The sequence below is a fragment of the Ctenopharyngodon idella genome, chromosome 7, assembly GCF_019924925.1.
Source record: "Ctenopharyngodon idella isolate HZGC_01 chromosome 7, HZGC01, whole genome shotgun sequence".
NCBI classification, from domain to species: Eukaryota; Metazoa; Chordata; class Actinopteri; order Cypriniformes; family Xenocyprididae; genus Ctenopharyngodon; species Ctenopharyngodon idella.
In genome coordinates this window covers 3,443,717-3,462,353 of record NC_067226.1, presented here as the reverse complement: position 1 = coordinate 3,462,353, position 18,637 = coordinate 3,443,717, and the positions used below count along the sequence as shown (strand labels likewise).

General features: G+C 36.1%; 2 protein-coding genes across 2 annotated transcripts; one reads left to right on the top strand and one right to left on the bottom strand.

Annotated features, from left to right (window-relative positions):
• The first annotated feature begins 79 nt into the window (after positions 1 to 79).
• On the top strand, positions 80 to 1,833 carry rnaseka (ribonuclease, RNase K a). Its single transcript, XM_051898580.1, has 3 exons — positions 80 to 343; positions 810 to 892; positions 1,087 to 1,833. Exons 1-3 carry the CDS (start codon positions 266 to 268, stop codon positions 1,229 to 1,231), a joined length of 306 nt encoding a protein of 101 aa, XP_051754540.1. The 5' UTR covers positions 80 to 265; the 3' UTR covers positions 1,232 to 1,833.
• alox12 (arachidonate 12-lipoxygenase) lies at positions 1,819 to 17,971 on the bottom strand. The gene is made up of 15 exons (XM_051898573.1): positions 17,747 to 17,971; positions 16,054 to 16,199; positions 13,509 to 13,713; positions 13,320 to 13,401; positions 13,093 to 13,215; positions 12,836 to 12,942; positions 11,791 to 11,963; positions 8,307 to 8,450; positions 7,765 to 7,968; positions 7,494 to 7,580; positions 5,835 to 6,004; positions 5,544 to 5,665; positions 3,402 to 3,502; positions 2,817 to 2,987; positions 1,819 to 2,501 (listed from the first exon to the last, which is right to left on the bottom strand). The coding sequence occupies exons 2-15, from the start codon at positions 16,195 to 16,197 to the stop codon at positions 2,322 to 2,324; spliced, it is 2,013 nt and encodes a 670-aa protein (XP_051754533.1). The 5' UTR covers positions 16,198 to 16,199; positions 17,747 to 17,971; the 3' UTR covers positions 1,819 to 2,321.
• Positions 17,972 to 18,637: the final 666 nt, after the last annotated feature.

Sequence of the window (18,637 nt, the reverse complement as noted above, 5' to 3'; positions counted from 1 at the left end):
TTGAAGCGCTCAGAATATTTTTTACGAAGAGCTAAAAGTTTGTTTCAAACTCTTTATGACGTTGCACTCTGCCGTCACTCTACTTCCGCTTCCTCTAAAGTCAGCTGACTTATCGGGTGACTGTTGATATCGACTTTACCGAGACCAGAAAAACTTAGAGCAACTTATAAAAGTTCAAATGACGGTCGTATGAAGTTTATTTTATTTTGAAACTGTCCTTTGGCATCTCTAGGTAAACGAAACCTGACAAGCATTTATTATAGAAATGGCTTCTTTGCTTTTCTGCGGTCCTAAACTGGCAGCATGTGGACTGGTTCTGAGTATGTGGGGTGTTATTATGCTGGTAAGTTCAATATTCTCTATTGTGTCACTGTTGTTGTGTTTTCTATGCATTGTTTATACATGCTGAAAGGCCATTAAAATACAATTATTTACCCTTTTTAGCTGTAGTAATGAGTACATTGCCTCCACACGTAATTTCAACAACATGCAGGGTTCATATTGTTCTTGAAAAGGGAATTTTTAAAAGTTTGTTTTCCAGGCCTGGAAAGCAATGAAATTTTCTAGTCAATATCATTTTTTTTCTTAGCTAAAGTATTTATTCAGCTCCAAATTGCTCTTTGTGTGTCCTATCTTTATAAATTATTTGCAAAAATCCTTATTCAAGTCACTACAAGCTATTGGAGTCATGGAAAAAAAAGTCATGGGAAAAAATCATATCCTGAATATGAAAACTAGCAGACAGTGCCAGTGGTGGAATAAATAAATCCCCACACCATAATTAACATTTTCTGTCTGATTTCTCTTAGGCAATGCTGGGGATTTTTTTCACCACACATTCAGCTGTGCTCATAGAGGATGTGCCTTTCACAGATGAAGACATAAGCAACGAGTGAGTTCCTTTTGCCATTTACTCATTTAGTCACCCTGGAAAATAAATCTGTCTAGCATAGGGAATGTCACATGTACTCACAAGACTTCATGATAGTGGCTATGACTGTGGCGCCCCTGTCCAAATGTGTAGTCCAGTCTAGTCAAAAATGTTTTAGGCTAATTTCAAACCAATGTTCTTTTCTCTGATTTCAGTCAGACGGCACTGCAAAACATCCATAAACTGTACAACCAAGTTGGATACAATTGCTTCATTGCAGCTGTAATCTACGTTGGCATAGGATTTCTATCATTTTGTCAGGTTCGCCTGAACAAGCGCAAGGAATATCTGGTGCATTAGTACCACCTAGTGATTGGAGTTTAACTCTACCTCTAAATTCCCTTGTGTTTGTATGCAATAACTCAGCATTTGCCTTAAAATGATGCTTAAATGAGTGTGGATATTTAAGATGGACTAAGATTATGTATTTTACTGTGCTTTTCTTTCTTGCCTTTCTATCTTGATGCCTTTCATTAAATACAAGATGAGTGAGATTGACCATTATGATTAGTACCTCACTATTTGCCTTTTATAGTGCTATTTTGATCTGTGGACCTACCGAATCCTTCAAAGATATTGGTTATCCTCAAATGCTGTTGATAAATGATTTGATTCTTATTTATACTTGCACACCTGCCAAATATCCAATCTTATTAATTAACATTGAATGGAAATTTACGTGGTCACATTGGTTCTGTTTTCTCAATAAATGATTCAAGATTTTGATTATGCAGTTTGACACTGGAAATTTACAAGTGTAGACCTTGTCTCGGAGTATACATGGTTCTGAAATTACAAACCATCTTTTAGATGAGAACTTCATCTCCAGTTTTACATGTGTAATTTTTCTAAATGTTTGATGCAGAAATTAAATGGTAATAAAACAATTCTATATGAAATAAGGAATCTGACTTTATTTGCAATGGAATGTATCTGTACAAGGCATGTTTTTTCAAATAGCTGTTAGGAAAGTAGTATAGTAATAATAATGCATTTTTCATCTGGAAAAAGAATGTAATCTGTGTATATATAAAGTGCAATTTATGAAGCTGATGGCAATTATTAAGAATACAGCGGTTAGTAAAAATCCAGAGAAACCAGTCCAGTACAGTGCCTTTTAAATATAAAGTTTAAAAAGTATATAAAAACAAAAATAAACTTAATGCACTGATGCTTTAAAAAAATGTTACAAACTAAATAAATGTCATAATTATGCCATAGTATTTCTGTTACAATAGATGACTTTCCTGAGAAAGGCACTGGTCTTAGCTATATCTAGGAAAGGCACTTTGGGTGTTAATTGAATGTGTGCTAATTTTAAGTTTTAGCTGACCTACTCAGGAAAATTTTCACAGATGCATATACATATATATTTCAAATGAGAGTTTCTCTAAATGGTGATGCTATTTTCCATGCGGCTTGGACACAGGTAGAGATACTGCAGTTCTAGTCCCTCGTTCTGAGCTATTATCTGCTCCTCCAGTTCCTTCAGCTCCTTTCTGAATTTGTCAATCACCTTCAAAGCAGCAGGCTCAGTAAAGTACTGTTCCATGTACTGACCCATCGGGATCTGAAGGAAAGAGAAGAAACAGTTGTTACTGTAAGGCTAATTCATATTAATGCTTCATGAGAAGAAATGTCTTTCAGATCTTTCAAGTTACTTATGAATTTGGATTATATTAGTGATTCTCAACTCTGGCCTTCGAGCGAGGTTCACTTTTCTCCAACCCTAATCAAACACGCTTGAACAACGTCTTTCAGGATTACTAGAAAGTTGCAGGCAGGTTTGATCAATGTTGGTGTTAAACTGTAGGAGTTTTATATTGTACTTTATACAACCATAAATGATGTGAAAGCACAATTGTGACAAGCGCTGTTGACCCACCGCATCTGGCTGTGGTCGGCCCAAATGCCATGTGATGGCCATTTGAACACAGGACTGGCTGATATCAGGGAGTGTGTCCATGATCAGGCCCATGGTGACAGCATCCTTATCTGTTGGTGGAGGGTGCCGCATGGTGCAGGGTGTGTTGGGTACCCATGCACACCAATCAAACTACAGTACAGAGAGAAAGATCAACAGTGATCACAGTCAAGCTATAGTGATGACATACAAGTAATGCCTGTGAATTTAAACTTATTTCTGGCACCTAAAACCAGATTTTATCTTTACTGTGAGGTTAGGGGCAATTTTAACACTAGAAATTGTATGACAAAACTGAAAAATCTTGAAAAACTATAATGGCAAATATTACATTAAATCATCTACATTTAGACTGTTCGTAACTCATTGGATGATCAATACATTTGAGTAAAAATGAATATAAATGAATACACTCCCTGTTAATGATTGTATTTCTGCTAACCTGTATTCAATATAGTGTAAAAAAAAAAAAAAAAAGCATGTCTGATGTCTTTAAAGTACGTTTTTAGATTTGATATGATAAAATATTAGAGATGTGTTTGTTACCTGTCCATTGTTTGTGGCAGCATGTTGTGCTGTGCTGATAAAGATCACCACGCTTAACAGTGTGATCAGTTCTTCTTTTGTCTTTAGCTCACTGGCTAGGCCTGACATGCAAGAAACGACAGTTTTTACTCCTAATAGTCAATTTCAAGAGCCATTTATTTAGCTCATGTTGTTCATTTTGATGAGACACATACTATGAAACAGTTACAGTTTATTTGAAATAGTTCCTTTTGTGTTTTAGCACAATATCTTGAGCATCATGGACATGTATCTTCTGCTAGTGACCACTTGGGGGCACTGTATCTTTATCCTCTATGTTCTTTATTACTTCCTTTTCTTGTTTTATGGTTTATGCATTTATTTAATAGAAAATACAGTAAAAACAGCAGTAGGGGAGAGTGCGGTGAGATGAGCCAGTGGGTAAGTTGACCCACCCCCTGTATCTTGGCAACCTTACTATTTTATTGTCATGTCACCATATATTTTAGAACCACCCATCATTTCTGCCAGACTGTGAAAAGGAGAAGCACATGAGAGGAGTGGAAGTCGCTTATTTACTTTAAAAACAGTTTTTGGCTTGTCAAAGTAAAATTTTAACATAACAGATGTAATGGCTGTTTCATCAAAGCAAATTTGTTCAGGTCTAAAACTATTTATGATGCATAAATATGGTGATTTAGCAACGTATAAAACCATGCAAGTCATTTAGCTAAATATTATTCTGAATTGGTAAGCTAGCTAGCTTTTCCTAAAATGGCAGCTATGGGGCAAAGTGAGCCAAATGCTGTGGGGTAAATTGAGCCAGCGTTTTAACTTACCCCACCATAAGGCAATGAATTTAGGTTAAATCTGAAGTATAAACTGGTGTCATTTCAATGTAATATTACGCAACTGGTTTAGTTTATCCTTATTTTCAAGTTTATTTGATAGGAATAGTGTACAAGTACACCAAATCCTTCTCTGATACGAACCAGAGGATGTTTAATCAAATATATCTTTCCACCTGTAGTCTCTAACGGCCTAACATGATCGACATTGCAGAAAAACTACCATGTCAAGAACCTTTCAACTAAAATGTTTATTAGTTTCAGTGACATTTATTCATTATTATTTAGTTTTTATTTAATTTTACTCAACAAACTCTCTGTTTAGTCTGTTTATGGCAAGGTTACAACTTTAATGTTCAACATATTGTTTCAGAAATGCAAACAATTAAAGATACTGAAATTTCAACTTCATTTGGTTGGTTTTATGTTGTTTAATTTAGCTTTAAAAAAAGAAATATTTGTAAAATATTTTTACAAAGAATATTTATAAAAGAAAATTTAATTATTAAATTAGTTTTTAAAATAGGTACATTATCTTTAAAAATTTCACATGAGTTTGATTCAGATTTAGTTAGATGGTCAGTTTACACCTACCTACTGACTCGGCTCAACTTACCCCTAACCTGGGGTAAATTGAGCCAGAGGAACACTTTTTTATAAGAAGCCATATTTTTAGAACCCTTTGTCATAGATGTATTCTGATCATTTAAAATGACAGGAAACATCCTGAAATTACTTTAAATACTTTCATTGTACTTCTGCCTCATTTTCCCTTATCTTGAGGACCACATAAGTAAAACAATGGCTCATCTTACCCCGCTCTCCCCTAGTGTGAAATATCATTCCAACTTAAAATAATGGTTTTCCATTTTAAATAATTTTTTAAAATGTCATTTATTCCTGTGATGGAAAAGCTGAATTTTCAGCCATTACTCCAGTCTTCAGTGCCATGATCCTTCAGAAATTATTCTAATATGTTGATTTGGTGCTCAAGAAATGTTTCTTATTATTATCAGTTGAAAAAAAAATGTTGCTTAATATATTTGTGGAAACTGATACATTTTTTCAGGATTCTTTGATGCATTTATTTGAAACAGAAATCAAATGTATCATTATAAATGTCTTAATCAATTTAATGCATCCTTATAACAGTATTAATCACTTTAAAATAAATTGTACTGACCGCAAACTTTTCAACGGTAGTGTATATTGTCAAGCCTAAATAAATACACTTCTTAAGATTATTAACCCATATCATTTATCCAAAACAAGACATTTGTGAGTTCAGTGATGCAATCATGCATTCATATCTTACCAAAACCAGGCACATCCACAAAGCCCTCCACAGCCACATCACTGATCCAGGCCTGAAGTTCTGAGTCCTGTTCCACTTCGCTATCACTCTTGTAGTACAAGGAAATGATTCCTGAAACAAAACTGAGAGAAAAAGAGCTTTTAAGGAAATAGGTCTGTTTGTTCAGGAATTGTATTTGTATATACACCGCTTCATTCATGTGAAAATGTCTGAAAGAATGATGTCTACAATACAGCCACATTCATAAGAATTAAACGCACTGAATGAAGAATTTCTATTTGATTAAATTACTTTTGAATCACATCCCACAGCATCAGAGAATGGTCTCTGTAGAAATAGTCTCTTAGTTTAGTGACCCCTCTGTCCAAGAAGTCAAATCTGGGCTGGAGGGAGCGATAGGTCAATACTTTATACTCTCTCTGTGCCAAAATCAAGAGTCCATCTCCACCTGTTGATACCACCTGGAAAACACAATTTTTGAATTTATAACCAACTGAGTGAGTTTTATACTACTGAAAATAAAATAATACTTTTATTCAGCAAGGATGCATTAAATTGATCAAAAGTGACAGTAAGACATTTATAATATTATTTACAGTACCATGTTTCCACAAAAATATTAAGCAGCACAACTGTTTTCAACAATCATAAAAATAAGTAATGTTTTTTGGGCACTGTTGGAAACCAGGAGACTTGGTTGTATTTTCAGCAGGATTCTTTATTGAGAACATACTGTTGGTAGCTGCAATCTTTAAGGAAGCTATACGTTGTAGTTTTATACTCATTTTGGGAGGCAGTCTTTACAAATGAAGACAGCACTCAGGTCACAACCTTAAACAAAGTATGCAAAGAATGTAAACAATTATTAGCCCAGACTTTGGAGTTTTACAAGCCCCAATCCAAACAGCATAATAGTACCATACAAAAGAGAAGTCCACACCTTAGGTCATTATGATCATAAACACTAGCTGCAGCTTCAAAGACTGGGGCCATTAAAGTCAAAGGTTGAGAGTCTCAGTAACCTGGCTCATTTGACTTACAATAAAGAGAACAGGACTGGCAGAAACCTCTTGCTAGAAACTTTGCTTAACAGAATCATTAATCTGATGACATCATCTTAACCTTAAATGCTAAATACAATGTACTTCACCTTAGTTTTCATGTGAGGTTATGTCAGAACGCAGGATCAGCAGGTCTTAAACAGATACTTAAATTTGTAATCCCACAGCACCAAATCAGCACATTATGTTTTCTGAAGAATCATGTGATAATAAAGATATTAAAAACAGTTATTTTAAATGAACTGTTTTACTGTATTTTAATGCATATTTATAATTTTGTTTTGAATCAGTGGTTCGGAGCATGTTTCAAATTGCCAAAGTCACGTGAACTATTGAAATTTCGAAACACCTATGACGTAACAAAGCCTCTTTTACTGAAATCACGTGATTTTGGCAGTTTGATACGTGCTCCAAACCACTGATTCAAAACAAAAGACTCGTAAAGCTTTGAAGCTTCGTGAAGCAGTGGTTTGAAATCACCCATCACTAGATATTGTTGAATAAAGTCATTATTTTGTTTTTTTGGCGCACAAAAAGTATTCTAGTTGCTTTATAATATTAAGGTTGAACCACTGTACTCACATGAACTGTTTTAAATACGTCTTTAGTAGCTTTCTGGGCATTGAAAGTGTTAATTGTCTTGCTAGTGATGCAGGCCTCACTGAGCCATCGGATTTTATCAGAAATATCTTAATTTGTGTCCTGAAGTTGAACGAAGGTCTTGCAGGTGTAGAACGACATGAGGGTGAGTAATTAATGACAGAATTTTCATTTTTGGGTGAACTAACTCTTTAACAGTTTGTTTGTGGTTGGTTGGTTTGAGGGGGTGATAAAAAGTAGAGAGCTAAAAAGTGTATTTTTGTGGGCTTTATTGTTTGAGGATGCTCACCTTTTTGAAGATGCCATCTGGGGAGATGAGCTGTGTTCTGCCACGACAGTTAATCTCAAGCGTATACCTCAAGTGTGGAGCCAAGAGCTGCAATGAGAGAAAAAAACAACAGAAAAAGAGAGTGAAGAAGACCCTAAATATAAAATTCAACTGGACAGTTTAATAAATGGCCAGTGATTTTAATGCATCAGTGATTAGCTAACTTTAAACCTGCTTTGAAACATGCAAATGTATCTTTCCTAAAAAGTACGTTCTGTTGACTTCCTCTAACCTTATATATAGGGTGAACAGCAGGCAGCTGACGTAAGGTGGAAATACAGATCACTTCTACCACCAAGTGTGTGCGTAGCAGATGTGATAACACCTGAAAGACCTGGAATTCAGCATGACGAACCCACATCTTAGCCAATAACCAGGCCAGAGGTGGATCGCTAGGTAGGAATATGGGTGTGTCCTTATCAGGTTTCTGTTCAAGCTGAAAGAAATGGAGTAAAACAATCAGTCGTTCCAGTTACTTACATCAGTGCTTGTCACTGTCAGTCCATTCCTGGATGAACCCCGCATAATGTTACACCCACAGAAAAAAAGGTACAAAGATGTCACCTAATATGCACCATTTAGGGGTAAACAAGGTACTTTTGAGAAACTACTGCCCCAGTGAATGCTTTTGTACCTTTTTTTGAGAATGTACTATGAACATATCAGCAAAATTCATGTTTACAGCTGTTGCACATAAACATTTATGGCATAGAAATTTGTGTCTGCTCTAGATTCATCTCATATTATTATTTAATGCATATTAAAAGGTTTTACCTGTATGGCAATGGGAATGAGACCTTTCTCAGGGTGTTCATACAGTAAGCAAAGTGGGGCAGCTATGTGCTGTGTCTTGTCTCTTATTACATTGGCAGGAATCCCATCCATTATTGCATGATCAACCAGGAATATATTTCCTTTCTTCAGTAGGAGAGACAAAGAAACATTGATAATGATAATAATAATAATAATAATAATACGTTTTTAAATATATATATATATATATATATATATAGCGCCTTTCAGCAAATTCAAGGTCGCTTTACAATATTACAACAAGTAAACAGGACAGCAGGCAAAGAGAAAATACAGATACACTAAGTGTAGATATAATAACATACATAACACGAACAGATCATATAGTTAGGGATCAGAGAAACGAAAAGATAGGTGGGTTTTGAAATCATTTTGTGTTGGGTAAGCCATAGAAAAGAGAATTACAGTAGTCAAGCCGAGAAGTAATGAAAGCATGAACTAGGGTCTCAGCATCGATATTTAAAGGGTCATGAAACCCCAGAACACATTTTTTGAGCTGTGAATAGATATGTATAGGCTGCACATCATTGAAAACACTAAAGGTACTCATTAATTTTGTTTAAAAGTTGAAATTAGTTATTTTTGCATTTTTCAGAGCGATTTCTGTCTTCCTGTTTGAAAAGCAAAGTTGGAGCAACGTCACAAAATCTGACGTCATCGTGTACTACCGGCAAGATCCGGAGTGCTGATTGGCTCCAGTATGGGCTGGTCGAACATGCTGACGTCAACCGTTTTTGATGTTTCTCTGCATTTATTCATGACATAAAGCTCATTCAATCCAATGACTGCGCTGTAGTATGTTATAATTGCGGTATTATGCATGAGGAAGTATCACTTCTCTTGCCTCTGTCTCTTGCCATTCAGAGACATGGGTCATAGGTGCTTGTTTCCTCAGTGCTACAACACAAAAATGTGTTTTCCTGTGACGCGACCAGAGCAGAAGTTTGGGTGCATGTGGTTTGTTTTGCTGTAATCTACCAGCACAAATGGAAAATATGTTCGCATGAGATCGCATTACAGCGGAGAATTCAAATGTCACAAAAGTGCTGTTCATTCACCTCTGCGTTCGGACATGCGAGCCGTGTGTATGTTTCCCTCAGCACAGCAGCACGAGTGTTGTTTGTATTTTGCCTGCGATGCGGTCACAACTGGAGTTTGAATACGAGCACATGAAGAATACAATGTTACAAGCGGAGAGCGCATACGATCGGTTTCGCGATGAGTTTAGCCACGTGGCTCATAGCTCATATACAGAATAAAGTATCCGTGTTTAAAGTTTTTATAGACATATTTCACACTTTCTCCTGCACCAAACATGAACCAGCACGGTGTATGAACACATATTTCATCAAGTCTTCTTCGAAATATATGTGCAAATTGGACACTGATACAGTGAAAGTGGTGACACGATTATTCTGATAGACAAAAGACTGATTTAGAACAATGGAGAAAAAAATAAACTATGTCTTTATTCTTTCTGTGTTAAACTATGTGTCGTTTATCAGACTGCAGTGCTCGTAAACGTAATCAAAGTATTATAGCCCTTTTAAATATTCTTTTGCATTTCTCCCTTGTGCTTGGGAGTTTGTTGTCATTGTTCTCCGTGCTCATATATTAATATTCATTATTCTGTATAATGAGTGTGTTGTAGGTCTGTGTTTTATTGGTTGTTCTCTCCCCTCTTCCCCCACTCTACACTCCCACTTTTCCAGAGCTTTACACGCCCATTTTCACAGAGTTTTAAAGCTTTGAGGTGTGAACGACCAGGCTAAAACAGGGGGGGTTTCATGACCCTTTAAAAACGGACGTAAACAAATGATATTACGGAAATGAAAGAAGGTAGACTTGATCAGTGAGGAAATGTGAGGAAGGAAGGAGAGAGAAGATCAAAGATTCATAATCAAAGATTATACTCAGGTTTTTAACAGTGGTGGAAGGTCAAACCAGGACTCCAGTGATATTAACATTGTCAACACAGAAACGGGATATAATTCGAGGAGAACCAACAGCAAGAAGTAGATCTGTTTTTATCGGTGTTGAGTTTGAGAAAATTACTGGTCATCCATGCATTTATGCCCTCAATACAAGCCGATATGAAGTTGGTGGGGAAAGGAGCAGTGTGTTGAAAATGGATGTAAAGTGGATGACATCTGTGTAGCAATGTAAGCATGATGATGGATAATATTACCTAATGGAAGCATGTAGATTATAAAGAGTAAAGGTCCAAGAATAGAACCCTGGGGAACACCGTGTGAGACAGGGGCAGTAGTGGAATTAGCCTGGCGTATAGAGATGTAATGCTGTCCATCAGACAGGTAGGAAGTGAACCAGGATAGGGCAGTTCCAGAGATAGCAAGAGCAGAGAGTCATGAAATGAGAATACTTTGAGAGATTGTGTAAAATGCCAGAGAAAGGTCTAATAGAATTAAAAAGCAGATAGAGCGTGAGTCAAAGGCCATAAGGAGATCATTGACAACCCCAAGAAGTGCTGTCTCAGTGCTGTGGAGAATGCGAAAGACAGACTGGAAACATTCATAGAGGTTGTAAGATGACAAATAGGTTTGAAGTTGAGCAGTGACCACTTTTTCAAGCAGCTTAGAAATAAACTGAATATTTGAGATTGGTCTATTAGATTCACTGTTCCAATTTGTATTTAAAGGGTTAGTTCACCCAAAAATGAAAATTCTGTCATTAATTACTCACCCTCATGTCTTTCCTCACCCGTAAGACCTTCATTAATCTTCGGAACACAAATTAAGATATTTTTGATGAAATCCAATGACTCAGTAAGGCCTCTATTCCAGCAAGTTAATTTACACTTTCAAAAGGCCCGGAAAGGTACTAAAAACAAATTTAAAACAGTTCATGTGAGTACAGTGGTTCTACCTTAATATTATAAAGCGACGAGAATACTTTTTGTGCACCAAAAAAACAAAATAACGACTTTATTCAACAATATCTAGTGATGGGCGATTTCAAAACACTGCTTTGAATCTTTTGTTTCGAATCAGTGGTTCGAATCACGTGTCAAAATGCCAAACTGCTGAAATCACGTGACTTTGGCGCTCCGAACCACTGATTCGAAACAAAAGATTCAAAAGCAGTGTTTTCGCCCATCACTAGATATTGTTGAAACGTTTTTTTTTTTTTTTTTTTTGGCGCACAAAAAGTATTCTCGTCACTTTATAATATTAAAGTAGAACCACTGTATTCACATGAACTGTTTTAACTTTGTTTTTAGTACCTTTCTGGGCACTGAAAGTGTAAATTAACTTGCTGGCATAGAGGCCTCACTGAGCCATCGGATTTCATCAAAAATATCTTAATTTGTGTTTCGAAGATGAACGAAGGTCTTACGGGTGTGGAACGACAAGAGGGTGAGTAATGACATAATTTAAATTTTTGGGTGAACTAACCCTTTAAGAAAGTAAACACTAACTCTCACCTTGAGTTCCTCCTTCAAAGTGGTTGTAGGTATCAGAGAGGACTGCACCATGTCTCCAGTGACAGGGAAGTTCGAGGGCAACTCCTTGCACTTGGTAATCATCCGTGGGTTTGAGCCGTTCATGAATTGGTAACCAAAAAACCAGTCTTCTCTCCAGTGCTTCATGGTGTATTCTGAACAGAATATTCATCACAAATTCATGTTATTCATTTAATAACATTTCTAACTTACTGTATAAACGTTCTGAAAAAGATTTTAGTAACATTTAAGCTACATAAGGAGTTTAGGTCTATTACATTTCTATGCTTTATCTTATTTAAAGCATATATGATATTATAACATGTTGGTTCATTCAGCAATGATCATTTCAAAGCAGTCAAACTCAATTAATAAACAGCTGAAACAAGTTTCAGGATTTCACACTACAAAAACCCTGGCCTGAATTAGCATTTAAACATAAACATATTTATGAGGTAAATAATGTTATGCCAATACAGCTCTCGACAGACTTGATAACGGCTTATCTTTCTGTGTACTGTAAATGTCTGCTCTGGTTGTTTTAAATATGCTGTATTGTAAAAAATCAATGATTAACAGGGTCTTTTCTTTACTCCAGATAACACTGAAACATTGAGTGAAATTATGCAAATGTACAAAAGCTCAAGAGTATTTTATGAGGGAAGTGCTGTTTAGTTTATTATTGGTTTTCTTTTGATAAACTGAATAGATTGTTCATTTTCTAGCATCTAATGTTTCACAGTTTATACCTTCAGCACCAAAATTTAACATTACAGTCATCCAGAGTTTAAATAGGGTTAAGTGCCGTTTGAACATTTATTATTCAAGAGTGGGTGTAAATGTGAAATTTTAACATGCCATTGTGAAATGCCATTCATTTGTGATTGGTCATATAGAATTATGAGTCAATATGACAGATTTTCTGGGAAGAGAGCTTTCAGGGAATGAAGTAAAATACAAATTCTGTGGTAACTAAAGTATTTGGCACAAAACAACAAACATTTTTTTGTACAGATTAATTTGCTACCAGCTATAGGGCTTCTTAGCTTCCAGAAGATCCTTTTGAAATCATCCAGGTCATTCCAAGACTTTCCGAATTTGATTGCCAGTTTTTTCAGAGAGAGCTCCAAAAGCCTGACAGGCAGATGGGAAGGACAAATGAATTGGTGGTTAGATGGAATGACACATCATTAGAGGAACACACATGATTATGCACCTTAAAATATCAGGTCACTTTAATAAAGCATCATACTTGAGAAAAACCTGTAGTGCATTTTAACTCACGCATAGTGAAGAGATCCCACAAAGTCACTGCGCTTCTCGTTGTCGAAGCGAACGTCCTGGGGGAGATCGGCCTCTGACTTGGCATCAATGCATTTTGGAATGCCGGGGGCCCACGCAAGCCATCTGACAGGTGAGACATGGAGTTTAACAGTGATTTGTGAAGAGTACATTCTTTACAAAGATAGGAACATGGTGATAAGTTCAGTGTATGCAGTTTCCAAGGAGACCTGTATGTTTTCTGCCTCTCCTGAAGCTCTGCCTTTCTGTGAGCTATCTCAAGTGGCAAGGTGTCGTCACTTAGCTTTTTGGCTATGAAAGCACGAGAAACCAGATTTGAGCTGTTAATCATAGGGTTTTATCTTATTCTCAGATTTGTATCTTAGTTGTTGCTGCATGAGCAGCTCACTATAACTGACCTGTGCCTTCTCTGAGCTCTATTACCACTCCATCTCCCACCAGCCAGCGGTAACAGGGAAAAGTATAGCTGCATCTTTGTCCAGGTACACTGACTTTCACATAACGGCAGAACCAGTTATCCTCCACCCAGTACTTCTGCTTCTCCAGGCGCACCATTATCAGGGGACCCAAATCAGCAGCGCTGCTAACTGTGTAATCATCCACCTACAAAATGATGGAAATAGAGATGTTTTCATTTATTATTGTTTAGTTTCACTTTATTAACCAATGTCTTTGCTGCTGACCTTTGATGATCCAATTCAACAATACTAATAAGCAAAAATGACTTTAGATAAACATTACATTTCTTTATTTATTTTTTTTTTTTTTTATTGCTGAAGTAAGAGTGCTGAACTTTCTTCTCCTCTGTATCATATTCTTTTTTAATCCAGAATGGCAGCACAGCTGAAAGGTTTGTTTGTTTCATTTCACTTTTGGTGTGAAAGGGCCTTTATATTTGCCAATAATACTGTAATGCATTACTTTTTAAAAGCAATTTTCCTCAACACTGGCTATCATTTATTGATCACTTAAAGTTAATTTTTAAAAACACTAATAATTCAATAACACTGTTAAATGTAATCTTTAGCAAATCTCAGAATGATTATCTATTGTTCATACGGTGCATTATGTTATGATGTCTACATACACTTGTTGCTTTTAAAAATGACTGATTTTAGCTTTGTGTTTTATTTTTAATTTATTTAGACAAAATAGTATAGAATTTTATTTATCAGTTATCAGCCAATAATTACTGGCTTAACATTATCGGTCAGAATTTTAAAATCCCCCTGAAATCAAAATTTAAGTTTTTTAGCTTTTAGTATGAATATGTTAGCCTTAAAGGGTTAGTTCACCCAAAAATGAAAATAATGTCATTAATTACTCACCCTCATGTCGTTCCACACCTGTAAGACCTTCGTGTAAGTCTTCGGAACACAAATTAAGGTATTTTTGTTGAAATCCGATGGCTCAGTGAGGCCTCCATAGCAAGCAATGACATTTCTCTCTCAAGATCCATTAATGTACTAAAAACATATTTAAATCAGTTCACGTGAGTACAGTGGTTCAATATTAATATAAAGCGACGAGAATATTTTTGGTGTGCCAAAAAAAAACAAAATAACGACTTATATAGTGATGGCCGATTTCAAAATACTGCTTCAGGAAGCTTCGGAGCGTTATGAATCAGCGTATCGAATCATGATTCGGATCGCGTGTCAAACCGCCAAACTGCTGAAATCACGTGACTTTGGCGCTCCGAACCGCTGATTTGATACACTGATTCATAACGCTCCGAAGCTTCCTGACGCAGTGTTTTAAATCGGCCATCACTATATAAGTCATTATTTTGGGGTTTTTTTTGGCGCACCAAAAATATTCTCGTCGCTTTATAATATTAATATTGAACCACTGTACTCACATGAACTGATTTAAATATGTTTTAGTACATTAATGGAGCTTGAGAGAGGAAATGTCATTGCTGGCTATGGAGGCCTCACTGAGCCATCGGATTTCAACTAAAATATCTTAATTTGTGTTCCGAAGATTAACGAAGGTCTTACGGGTGTGGAACGCCATGAGGGTGAGTAATAAATAACATTATTTTCATATTTGGGTGAACTAACCCTTTAAGGTTAAGAATAAGCTGGTGTGTTCCAAAACAATGACAAAATTAGCATTTAGGAGATACAAGCGTTCAAAACTTAGTCTCTCACTTCCGCTAAAATGGATCACGGATTTTCATGACATCACCGCGCACTTCAGCTTCTCATCAAATCTTCTGTCCAATCAAATGCTCTCTAGAATCTGAAGTCCTGCCCCCTCCTACACTATAAACAGACGCTGAAGCTGCGGCTAAAATCGATCATTTGTTGTGTGTTGGTGAATGGCACATAGTGCACTATATAGAGGATAGGGAACGAATCAGACAGTGTAAATATGCTTTCCATTGATGCGAATGAAGTCCGTTTTCACGTTAGTGTGACGTGAACCGCCGCTGCGTGAGCACAGTCTGCTCCAGAGACATGAGAGCACAGAGCGGATCATACGCGCAAGTTGGCACAGACCACAAAACGTTCTACAAACAATGCTATATTTTAAAGCAATATGGAGTAGAAACGGTTAGAGATTATGAGGAAAAAATTTGGTTTTACAAGCTCAACACTGTGATCTAGGTGAATTGCTATTTTGAAAAAAGGGGAGGGGCTTCTAGATATATCCCACCGTCTCCCCGTTTCATTGGAAATTACGTCAACACAGTGAATAAAGCTGCGCGTTCCAAGGCACTTCAGTGGGCCTTTAACATCGGCGTGTCCCTATTTTTCAGAAGCTGAGAGATAAGCTATACATTTTTGAGAAATGTGATAACTTACTTATCATTTTTTATTAGCATTGTTCTAAAACAGGACGACAAATGATAAAATACCTTTTAAAATAAGGAAGAAATATTTAATACATTGAAGTGCTTCTCATAAGCACACAAACATATTCACAGTCATTTACCGCTCCTCTACAGAAGTCTAGGCCTGGATTGTCCAGCACGGTTCTCTCACTCTCTCCTCTCTCTCCAACCAGAGTTATGTACACATAATTATTGGTTCCTGAATATTCGGAAGTCCCGGTGGCCACGGTAACTTTGTACTCCATCTCTGCACACATAAACATACAATAATGTTGAACAAACTGTAAGATATTTTCATTGTTTCAGCCAGACATAGAGCAGTCTCAGAAGCCTAATTATTTTTGCAGTGACATAAACTATTCAACAGAGAGCTATAGCAGATGTTCCGTCAAAGGATTGTGCAATCCATTAATGTCTGCACCGGATGATTACAAAAGCGAGGGAGGTTTTGTGGAAGTGAAAGTCTTCCTCTGATATATTCCTCTGAAGTATTTCATGCAGCAGAATGATCTCCCCTGGGCTATTTCACCTGGTGAAAGTGGTTTCACATGATAATAGATCTGATTCATTTTCATTAAACATAAAACCAGATTAGGGCTTATAAAAAGATTCAAGTGCAGGCAGACACTTTAGTGCAATTTGATCTAGTGAGCTTCCCCTGTTGTAACAATACAAATACAACACAATTCAAACTATGAAAATAAAGGAGTGCATAGTCTCTGTGGTATTTACAATGGAGGAATTGTAATAATGACTGTAACAGAGAAACTGATGGTAACACTTTATAAGGTTCAACTTGTTACCATTAGTTAATGCATTACATATCATGAGCTATGAAAAAAAATGTTTTACAGCATATTAATCTAGGTTAATGCTAATTTATTGTTAATTCATGTTTGTTCATAATGCATTAACTAATGCTAATCAATACAACCTAAACTTTATATGTGGTAATGAACCTTAATCTAACTGAACAATAATTTTAGTGTTTATTATTTCAATTTAGCTATTGCATTTACTAATATTAACATATAAAACCTTATTATAAAGTGTTTAATTGATTAGTTGTTGCTGTTGTAAAGCCTTATTTCAATAGGCAGGGTGAGAAAATGTCAAATCAAGCATGGTAATCTTTAACCTTCAGCCAGCCAGCTAAAAACATTAGATCAATATCACTTTGGTTTCAAGATATTAGCAAGCTCATTTCCAGTCTTTCCATCTATTGCGCTTGCAAATAAAACTCTGTTGTGCTCTGGTGCTCTTTGGTCACTTTTGACTGAAATTGTTTTTTTACTTCACCTGGATGACATGACAAATGGTGACTTTTGTGGCACTTGCCACACACACACACACACACACACACACACACACACACACACACACACACACACACACACACACACACTCACACACACACACGAAATAAAATAAAAAATCATTGACATGATTTGAAAAGGTTAAATGGTCCCAAAAAAAGTCACACTTGTACTCCTCACGGTCAAATAATTTTATTGTAAAATGTGTTTATTGTAAAAAAAATGTGGAAACATGGATCATAATTATTGCATTGCATAAATATTACTTAGTACCATAAAACGCTCTTAAAATAAAAAAAATATTATTGAACAATATATATCATATTGATTTTACTGGTTACATTTGAGGTGTTTGGCCACTTTTGACTGGGAGAAGTATGAGTGTGACCCATATATGAGAAGCACCATAAGGTTAAATACGTTTTAATACAGATTAAATTAACAAAGAAATCTGAATAACAGAAAGGCAAAAAATTACCTTTTCTCTGTTACAAATGGTGTTGCTCCTTCTCTACAGCAGTCTCTCTTGTGTCTTGTCTTCAGTGTCTTTTTTTTTCTCTCACCCAACTCTAGTTTCCTTTCATGTCACGTCCTTTTGCAAACCCTGTTGTACACAGTAACTGCCTGCTCATTGACCCTGAAGTTTCACTGACTGCATCAGGCAGATATTAGCTTTGAAATGATTTGTCTCCTCCCTCATACCTACTTTCTCTCCCATCCCCCTCTCCCACCACTTGCTTTCCGTCATAGTCCTCCATGGGCTAATATTTTAACCTCCTCATTTGTTTATTCATTTTTTCTTTGCATTCCCTTTCAAGGAAGTAGGTAGTAGTTGCAAACAGAAAAACCACAAGGCTCAAAATAAGAATATTTTTACACTCAACTTGTGAAACCTCACTGAAGCCAGTATAAAAAAAACTTTCACAGAAACATGAACCTTATGTCTCAGACAGCACCATCACATTTCAACCAAAAACACTGCAGTCAGGAGGTCATTGTTACAGTGTCTCCTGTTTTCTTGTAATTTCACACTTTCTGTGTGGAACTACAAGCAATACTTTTTAACAGGGCGCTGGCAAATACCAAATACTGGCAAATTCACTAATTATTTTTCAGTTTCATGTTACAGGTTTTAAAGGTTTTAGAGTTTTTTTTTTTTTTTTTTTATAAACATGACTTATTGGATTAAAGGTTTACAAATGCTATTTGTGTAACTTATACACAAGCTCATCAATAGCTATAGAGTGCAAAATATGTTACAAAAGTATGCAAAACATATTTAGTTTTAAGGAAGCACATAACAGACATGGTGCTGTTTAATGTAAACACATTCCTGTGACTACTAGTTGTCCTCTGGCAGGGTGACGTA

Bases quoted from the DNA above. Each gene is read 5' to 3' on its own strand.
- rnaseka (XM_051898580.1), top strand. From the start codon at position 266: ATGGCTTCTTTGCTTTTCTGCGGTCCTAAACTGGCAGCATGTGGACTG. The intron at 344-809 runs GTAAGTTCAATA...GATTTCTCTTAG, and splicing joins TGTGGGGTGTTATTATGCTG to GCAATGCTGGGGATTTTTTT. The intron at 893-1,086 runs GTGAGTTCCTTT...CTCTGATTTCAG, and splicing joins GATGAAGACATAAGCAACGA to TCAGACGGCACTGCAAAACA.
- alox12 (XM_051898573.1), bottom strand. From the start codon at position 16,197: ATGGAGTACAAAGTTACCGTGGCCACCGGGACTTCCGAATATTCAGGA. The intron at 7,581-7,764 runs GTTAGAGGAAGT...CTCTCATTGCAG, and splicing joins CTGTTCACCCTATATATAAG to CTCTTGGCTCCACACTTGAG. The intron at 5,666-5,834 runs GTAATTTAATCA...TTTTTCTCTCAG, and splicing joins CTGTGGGATGTGATTCAAAA to TTTTGTTTCAGGAATCATTT.